Source organism: Prosopis cineraria, unplaced genomic scaffold (genome assembly GCF_029017545.1).
Source record: "Prosopis cineraria cultivar Desert tree isolate PC_DT_omini unplaced genomic scaffold, ASM2901754v1 PC6, whole genome shotgun sequence".
Classification (NCBI taxonomy): Eukaryota; Viridiplantae; Streptophyta; class Magnoliopsida; order Fabales; family Fabaceae; genus Prosopis; species Prosopis cineraria.
In genome coordinates, this window is record NW_026555337.1 from 13,947,235 (window position 1) to 13,957,272 (window position 10,038).

Consider the following 10,038-nt stretch of genomic DNA (forward strand, 5'->3'; position numbering starts at 1 on the left):
TAACATTTCGTTTGTTGTTTAAATACTAAGCCCCAAAATACATATATATATATATATATATAATTTTTTTAATTATTAATATTAATATTAATATTAATAATATTTACTAACATCTAATTTTACCATACTTAAGATATTATTTTTTATATTAAATTTATATGATAAAAAAGATAGAGCATCCAAAAATATTTTCACTAATAATATGTGTAAATTAACAAATGAATGAGAAATATAATGAGAGTTTGTGAGAACATGATATTTAGATAGAGGAATATATTTTTTAAAATTTATTACGGATGAGTTGATGAAATTTTAAAATTTGTATTTAAAAAGAAAAAATTAATTAGTTATTAGTTGTTGAATTAATTAGTAAATCAAACTTTGCTATTCTCAAAAGTGTTTTAATTTTTATCATTTCTGTAACTAATTTTATAATTAAGATTTTAAATATACTTTCCCTTTTTCTTCCCAAAATAAAATTTTGTTTGAATCCTCTTAAAATTTTAAATATATGTATATTTAAAAATATAACCATTCTTAGATGTTGATTATAAAAATAAATGGTATAGAATTTAAAATTTAATTTTAATAAGAACTTTTATAACATATCAAATTCAGATTTTTTTTTGGGAGAATATGATATTTAGATGGAAAAATATATCTTTTTCTATTTATTAAGGGTTAGTTGAATTTTATAAGTTATTGAATTAAAAATTTTAGAAATGAATAAATCTTGGTGAACAATAATTATATTTAATGGAGCATCTAATTAATTATTTATAAAGTAAGCATAAATCCTTGGCAAAAAAGCATAGATCTATGAAAATATATAATTTTATAATTGTGGATATAAGTAAAGAAATACTCCCTTCATTAAAAAATATAAATTATTTTTTAAAAAATTAAATATTAAAAAATATAAGACATTTTTAATCTTTTAAAGTGTAATTATTTTCTTTTTTTTAAAAAAATGTACCTATTGATAATGACTTTATATTTATAATAAGGTATTTAATAAAAATAAATATGAAAAATAAAGTTAGTTGAAAGTAAGTACTTTATTAGGGGGTGAGATTTAATAAAAAATACCTTATATTTTTAAATATAGAGAGTATCATATTCATATAATTAATTTTTAATTATAATTTGTCATTATTATTAGGAATAAAAAATTTATTTAAAAATATATATTTATAATAGGTATGAGAGGAAGTGAATCAGACTTCATCATTCTCAAAGAGTTTTAATTTTTATCTTTTCTCCCATATTTTTAATATCCTATCAAAAAAATATCTTATATTTTTAAATAAATAAAGCAAGTAATATTATTTAATAATTTATTTTTTATTTAAGACAAATTGATATAACTTACTTCATTTGATCTTATTTATAAAGTAAAAAATAATATTTTATTCTATTTATAAATTATATTATATCATTAAATTTTTATTATAAATTTTTTGTTTTATCCTTCATTAAATGTTAATGAAAAAAAATAAATTATTAAATTATGTATATTTAATATGAAAAAAATAAAACCACTCGAGGATGTGGTAGACTAAGAAACTTATCATTGTGGACAAATAAAAATATATGAGAAATGCTAAACCAAATATTTTTAAATATTAAAAAAATATCATTCTCTTACCAAAAAGGGAAAAAAGAAGAAGAAGCAAACTTGTCATTCAACCAAGAGGAGGTGCCTATCAAAAAATTCAAGAAGGGCAACTACCAAAGCGTTAGTAAAAAATGTGATAATGATTAATTTAATTGACCAGTTTTATTTTATTTAAAAATGTGATAATAAATTTAATTGACCAGTTTGATTTTATTTAAATTAAATTTCATCCACTAAAAATTAAGAATATAAAATATACTTGTAAAATTTGAAAAAATAGATAGATAGCTAGATAAATAAATATCCAACTTAAATTTAACAATAATGAGAACTGAAATCTTATAAAATATATTTTGAGAATAAAAAATAAAAAAAAATAATTTTTACATTCTTGTCTATTCTTTAAAGACAATAATCTTAAAACATCCGAAGAATATTTTATTTTTTCTATTTTTTAAAATAATATCTAATTTTTTCTTTCGAAATATTTTTTTGAAATCACAATAGTAAACAATTTTTTTTTTCTTATAGAGGATGGAAAATGATCCATAGAATAACAAGCTCAATCTTTTTTCTATTTTCCCCCGTTGAGAGAGAGAATCCTCGTGGCCGAAGAGAAGATCGCAGTCGAGGAACAGAGAGATAGCGGGCACAGCGAGAGATACAGAGAGGTCGGAGATTGCGCAGAAAAGATCGCAACGAGGCTGAGAAACCGAAGCACAACGACAAAGGCGAAGATTTCTGGTTCTCCAATTTACTCATGAGGACTAGAAACCCAGGCATCTATCTCTCACGTATATTGTGAAGTTAATTGAGTGGCAGACTTCTTTGCTCGGAAAGCTTTTGACCAATGGCATCGCCTTCAGTGCTTCAGGGACTCAACTGGGATTCGTACTCTCCTTGACCGAGACTATGTTTGCTCCAGCAGCTAGTTAGCTGCTCCTTTCTTTACCCCCCCCCCCCAAAACAAAAAAAGTCTTCCCAAAAGGCCAAAAAAAAGAAAAGAAATCTACATTACAGTAGGAACGATGAAGCTTGTAGGTCAATGAAGTCACATTCCATATTAATAGATCCTACCCAATTAGCGAATGAGAAATTGTCACTTTATGTGGAATGTGTACTTCGCTGTTAAGCTGGCTCGAGCAACTGCACCGCATTGATGCTGCGTTCGATCAAGCTTGGGTGTCATGTCTTCCCCAGAAATTGTCACTTTCTTTATCTTTCTACTTCAATTTTACAACCCGAAGCCAAAAATATTTATGAGCAAATACATTCTCTTTCCATACAGGGTAGCCTTCATGAAGCGCTCTCACATTTTTACACCTATAACATACCCATTGGCTCGTCTTTATCTCGTCAAACCTATGCCACTTTGTTCCATGCTTGTGCTCGCCATAAGTACCTCCATGGAGGCACGGCTCTGCACCATTACTTACTTGAGAAAGACCCCTCTATCAAATCTGACCTTTTTGTGACTAATCATATTATAAATATGTACTGCAAGTGTGGCCAGATGGCTGATGCCCACTACCTGTTTGATCAAATGCCCCATAGAAATGCTGTCTCTTGGACTGCCCTTATTTCGGGATACGCTCAATCTGGCCGTGTGAGAGAATGTTTCACTCTCTTCACCTGCTTGATGGAGCACTGCCGCCCTAATGAATTTGCTTTTGCAAGTTTGCTTAGTGCTTGTGAGGAGCTTGACGTCAACTGTGGCAGGCAGGTACATGCAGTTGCATTGAAAATTTGTTTGGATGCCAATGTATTTGTTGCGAATTCTCTTATTACCATGTATTGCAAGTGTTCTGGATACAGTGGAGCTTTTGATGATAGAACAGATGAGGGCTGGGCCATTTTTAAATCAATGGAGTTCCGAAATCTTATTTCTTGGAATTCAATGATTGCAGGATTTCAATCTCGTGGACTTGGGGACCGGGCCATTCGCTTGTTTACACAAATGTATCGACATGGTATTGGGTTTGATCGTGCCACTCTACTTAGTGTGCTCTCTTCCCTGTCTGAATGCAGTAATACTGATGATACTGACAGACATCTCTGGAGCTGTTTCCAATTACATTGTCTCGCTATAAAAAGTGGGCTTATTTCAGAAGTTGAAGTGAGAACTACATTGCTCAAATATTATGCTAATCTTGGAGGGTCCAATTCTGACTGTTATAGGCTCTTCTCTGAAACAAGTTCTCATCGAGATACTGTCTTATGGACTGCCATTATCACAGTGTTTGCAGAACGAGATCCTGAGCAGGCTTTTTTTCTCTTCTGCCAAATGCATCGGAATGACTTTGTAGTGGATTGGCATGCATTCTCAATTGTCTTAAAGGCTTGTGCAGCCTTTGTCACAGAGCAACATGCTGCAGCAGTTCACTCACAAGTAATTAAGAAAGGGTTTCAAGGAGACACTGTAATTTCAAATGCCTTGATCCATGCTTATGCAAGGTGTGGCTCCTTAGCATTCTCTGAACAAGTATTTGATGAGATGGATTGCCGCGATTTGGTTTCCTGGAATTCAATGCTCAAATCTTATTCCTTACATGGGAAAGCTAGAGAAGCGCTGCAGCTCTTTCAGCAAATGAGTGTCAGTCCAGATTCTGCAACTTTTGTTGCTCTCCTCTCAGCTTGCAGCCATGCTGGTCTTGTTGAAGAAGGAGTGAAAATTTTTAATTCCATGCCTAAAAATTATGGATATGGTCCCCAAATTGATCACTATGCCTGCATGGTTGACCTTTTTGGACGGGCTGGTCGGATGGTTGAGGCTAATGATTTGATACACAAAATGCCAATCAAACCTGATTCTGTAATCTGGAGTGCATTACTTGGATCTTGCAGAAAGCATGGTGACGCCCACATGGCCAAATTAGCAGTTGATAAACTTACAGAGTTAGATCCTAAAAATTCATTGGGGTATGTGCAAATGTCAAACATATATTCTTCCACTGGTAGTTATAATGAAGCTATCTTGATCAGGAAGCAAATGAGAGGCTCTAGGGTGAGAAAAGAACCTGGATTAAGCTGGATTGAAATTGGGAAGAAGGTCCATGAGTTTGCCTCAGGAGGCCAACGCCATCCACAGAGGGAATTCATACTCAACCAACTTGAGATATTGATTAGACAGTTAAAGGAGAAGGGTTATGTACCAGAGACAAGTTTTGCCTTGTATGACACAGAAGAGGAGAACAAAGAGGAGCAATTGTTCCATCATAGTGAGAAGATGGCATTGGTGTTTGCCATAATGAATGAAGGCAGTTTACCTTATGGTGGTAATGTTATAAAAATTATCAAGAACATCCGTATTTGCGTGGATTGCCATGACTTCATGAAATTAGTGTCAGATACATTTCAAAAGGAGATTATTGTGAGAGACTCAAACCGCTTCCACCATTTTAAAGATGCTCGATGCTCTTGTAATGATTATTGGTGACATATTAACATGTAATGCCCCGTATTCAGTACACTACCACCATGTTTGGATGAGGGGAAAACTAAGGGGAGGAGAGAAGTAGAGGGGAAAATGGGGAAGGAGAGAAATATTCTCCTGTTTGGATTGCAAGAGAAAACAGGAGGGAAGGAAAAGTAGGGGAGAAAAAAGGGTGCGGGCCCCATGTATTTTTACCTCTAAATTTTCTTTTCAAAATTGGAGAGATTTTGGGGAGAAAACCATCCTTCCAGAACTATCCTCACCCTATTTTATCACCCTGCGTGTTTTATGGCATTCATTGCTCCTATCATTCCTTCTTCTCCTTCATGCTCATGCTCATCAACATCACTATTGCTTGATTTGCAGAAGCCACTGACTTCGACAGAAACGGCTCACTGTCCTTGTCAATGGTACCTGCTACTGTGAGTTCATCTTATCACTTTCCCTCCTTTTGTCCTATGCTTTAATCAATCTATACTCAAAAATTGCTTTTGTTTGTGATTCTAGATATCCAAATTGTGTATGTTGATTTATTGTCAGATTCAAGTTACATATGGTAAAGCCAAAATATATATACATATATATATAGAGAGAGAGAGAGAGGGTAGGGGTAGATAACGTTACTTATTTCATCAAGAAGGTAACTAGAGACGGGAAAAAGATGTATTGGTATCGTGATCTTGTAATGACTCAGTTTATGAATGGTTTTAGAAATGGTTTAGTTGTTAGTAGATAACTCTCACATTTAATTGTTTGAAAGAATTAGTTCTGGTAGCTTTGAAAAAAGCTTGCCGTGCTTAGAAGAAAGCAGATGGTTGGAAGAAAATTTAGCATTTACCATGGTTGATGGAAAGTGTAGTTGAAATATAATTTCTTAGTTGCATGTGGTGATGGTCCTGTAGATGTAAACACAAATTTCTCTAATCACGTTAATCATACTCAAAGGCTTGATGGGTTATGCTGAGAAATATCAAAGTACCTTGTTGTTGATCAGATCAAATTTCCGTTCAGGGCTTTTATTAATTTATGTTTGATAGAAGCATCTATTTTTGCTCTTCTGGAGGTTAAATTATAGGCATGGATTATGGCACATGTCACTTCCATTCAAATTTCTTTTCTGCTTTTCGTCTTCTCACCAGAGGCTTCCTATTTGTTTTAGAAAAACCTGGTGAAAATGCTGACTGCGTTGGTTGATTGGAAAGTGTAGTTGTTAGAAGATATCAGAATTATGTCTGAAATGTTTACCTAGAATCTTAGATGTATGCTATAGTCGCAGCTTTATTCTACTTGAAGTTATATACCAGCAACACCAGTGCCCATATATCCAATAAGTTAAACTTTTCACATGTGAGGGGACTATTGATAAGTAAAATAAGTACTTGTATGGTTTTTGATATTAAGAAGCACAGAAACTAATCTTTTGCCTCGTCTTTTATTATGAACTATAGATAACTCTATGTGGCACCTCATATTTGTATTCATGGCTGCTGATTTGAATTTATTAAATGTGTATTTCAATGTTTTGAGAAACAAGTGGCTTCTGGTGTTGTTTCGTTTGGCAGAGAAAAATAATTGTCCCAGTAGCATTTGTGATTTTTGTTACTTCTTCAGATTTAGGTGTATTCTGATTTAGATTAGGAATCTTGTGGCAATTTGCTTATGATTTCTTATTCTGCAGAAAAACCAAGTGCAAAAAAGTGGAGGAGTACACACGTACAACGTTACGACAAATTACAAGAACTAGTTAGCACAGATAGAGCAATAGGAGAATATGGGGAGACTTGCTAAGAATATGATTAAACGATGACCTAAATGAGTCTTTTGAACGTGCAATAAATGAAGGCAATGATACCTCAAACTCAGCTGCTAATGTGGAGTGCGATGAAACATGGGGGACCTCGAACAGGAATTATGGAATTAGTTGGGGTCATGAGAGATGATAATTCTTTCCACAAGCAATCTATTGCTTATTGCTGAAAAGGGTCTCATAATACTTGAAAAGAGTAGGCCTTGCCATTATGGCAAAGAGCTTGAGAAAATTGGAGTAAGTGAAGATGAGAAGATGAAATGCTACTTATGTAATGAAGGGAAAGTCAAATGAACATTTTTTAGAGTTCCACGTCATATGTGACTATGAGCACTAGTTAAATCGATGACTGATGCTGCAATCTGTTGCAAAAAGTAGCGATTTTGAAGTTAACAGAATTTGTGTTGTTCAAACTCATTAAAGCATTTGTTTTTACTATGTGAACTGTGAAACATTTGTTTTCTTTTTCTTTTTAGCATTTGTTTTTAGTCGCTTGCTCAATCTCCGTGTCGCCGACCCATATTCAATTTTATTTATTTATTTATTTGTTTATTAATTTACTGTTAATGATTTTTGTAATCTTGATTTAATTAAATTGAGTAATCAATCACGATTGAACCTGATGTCCTAATCTGAAAGATTTCCTCATTCCTGGTCAAAAATAAATATAAAAGATGGCGCCTATTATTATTATTATTATTATTTTTGGGGTGAATTGCATCTATTAAAATTTACTCCTGCTTTTATTATTTTGATTGTTTAATGCAAAATAAGTGCCCGAAAAAGAAGTCCGTGCATCGTATTTTTGTTCATCAAAGAGAAATTGGTAGGGTTTACATAGGGCATTTGGGGGCTTATCATAAATGATAAGCAAGATTTGTTTATAAATTGATTTAAATGGTCTAGATTTATAATTTTAAATTTGTAATTTTTAAATAATAACTTTAATTTTTTATAAAAAATTTCACAGTTAAAAAAAAATTTTATTTACACCCTGTAACTATTAAAATAATATGATATTAAAAATATAATAATAATAATAATAATAATCATAATAATAATCATAATAAATCAAATATGCTTAATTTAAATTTAATTTGAATGATCTAAATTTGAAATCAGCACCTCATACTCATCACCATCATCATCTTGATAAGCATGGAATGTGGTCCTAACATTAATATAAAATATTATGAGATCTAATTTTCTTTAAAGTTGGATTTTAATTATATCCATATTTTTAAATTATATAAAATAAATCAAAATATTTTTATCTTGTTTTTGCATCATTATATAATTAGATTACATGAGGTCTTGATTATTAAAATATTAAATGAATATAAAATATAATCATTTTATATTAATTCGAATTTGAGTATAATAAAATTCAATTATCTTCTGAGCTCCTCTATATTTCTAGTATATGACCTAACCAAAAAATGTTTTCCACCATAGTATTTCATCATTAAATAATTATATAATAAAAATTTACTTATTCCAAAAACAAATTACTATAAACTTTAATGGGAGAATGATAGTTAGGTCCCACAAAAATAAATTAATGACAGTTAAGTTTTTAATGAAATTTTCTATAGAATGAATTATAAATATCAATTCAAATAGTTACAAATATAAATTTTTGCTATAATCTAAAAATTACATTCGATATTTAAATACTTATTTGTAATTAAAACTTTTGAGTCTGTAATAATTTGGATCGGTATTTTCAACTTCTTTTTTTTAAAAAAAAAAACTTATTGAGGATTTAACTATCATTAATTCATTCCTCTAGGATCATTCCTCTAGGACCTAACTGTCATTTTTCCAACTTTAATTATCCTTGTTTTGTACGAGTATTTATTAATTTGAATTTAAATTATTTTAATATTGATAATTTGAATTTTAAATTTTTAAATTGACATTTTTTTTTTTTTGAGGTCAGATGATTGTGATTAACCAAGATTTTTCAATGGCGTATTGTAAATTATGTCCTTCACCTTTTTAATTTCTTGCCACATATCCTTAGCTGAGATCCATCATAAGTACCATTTATAACAAAGACATGGCATTATGAGACATGGACATGTTCAGTTTCTTCTGCTGCAATTGCAAATGTGAATGGAGGCTTCCCATTTGCAGTCCTATAATTTAGACCATATAAGATTAAAACATGAAAAATTCCATATTTGTTTTTCTTTTCTTCCTTCAATTAAAAACGCAGTAACAATTTAAACTTACATGTGATGAAGAAGCGAACCATGCACTCCATCATTCATCCTAGCAGAACAGAATATCTTGCATGTTAGAATAATCAATAATTAAGCAATGGAAAAAATAAGGAATTAAATGGAAGCACATTCATTTAAAAAAAAGTAGACCTAGGCAATAGCTTTTGTCATATGAAATTATGGATTGTGAGTAAATATGCATCTTTTTTGGTGTGGTTTCTTATTTGTAGTCATTGTTCTGCTTGGTAGTCTAGGTATATAACGATAACATACAACTTTTCCTATAAATAAATGTATTAATATATCGGCTTTAAATTCATTTAGACGGGAAGTTATGGATTAGTCTTCTTTAAACTCTATGGACATATTTATATATCATGCTTGATAATTTCTTTTCAATTACAAGATTCATGCCATTATTGCCATCATTGCTAACTGGGCACATGCTTGCAATGATACAAGATTGGTGATTACACAACTGGGTTAACATGCTATTCAAGCTCAAATTTTAAATGGTTCAAATAAGGCTGGAATGATTTTATTTCACACGATGGACATTAATCCATCAGATTCTATTTTCATTTAAGTTACAGTGAAGGCAACTCCCTTTAGCACATTCATTTGCTATGACCATTAATGAAAGTCAAGGTCAATCATTAGAAATTGTAAGTATTTACTTGCCTAGTCTAGTCTTCATTCATGGACAATCTAACTGTTCAATTAATTTGAACTGTTCAAATTATTCAAACTAATTTTTTATTTTTATCAGATATAAATATAAAACATTCAGAATTATACCATGGTTCTATTTTTGCCATTTAAGGAACATCAATTTGTTACTCGATGGAACTTTAGAATTATAAAGTATTGTAGAGTTGGATATGTCACTAAATTTCATTAAAATGGTCTCATACACTAACTAATACACAATGGTACAACAACAACAACAATA

The 10,038-nt window shown here is 31.0% G+C and overlaps 1 protein-coding gene across 1 annotated transcript; it reads left to right on the top strand.

The window, feature by feature from the left end:
- Nucleotides 1-2,201: 2,201 nt before the first annotated feature.
- LOC129312507 (pentatricopeptide repeat-containing protein At1g71420) lies at nt 2,202-7,359 on the top strand. The gene is made up of 2 exons (XM_054955151.1): nt 2,202-5,473; nt 6,730-7,359. Exon 1 carries the CDS (start codon nt 2,778-2,780, stop codon nt 5,052-5,054), a length of 2,277 nt encoding a protein of 758 aa, XP_054811126.1. The 5' UTR covers nt 2,202-2,777; the 3' UTR covers nt 5,055-5,473; nt 6,730-7,359.
- Nucleotides 7,360-10,038: the final 2,679 nt, after the last annotated feature.

What these genes read in the sequence shown, in the direction of transcription:
- LOC129312507 (XM_054955151.1), top strand. Translation starts at nt 2,778, where the DNA reads ATGCTGCGTTCGATCAAGCTTGGGTGTCATGTCTTCCCCAGAAATTGT.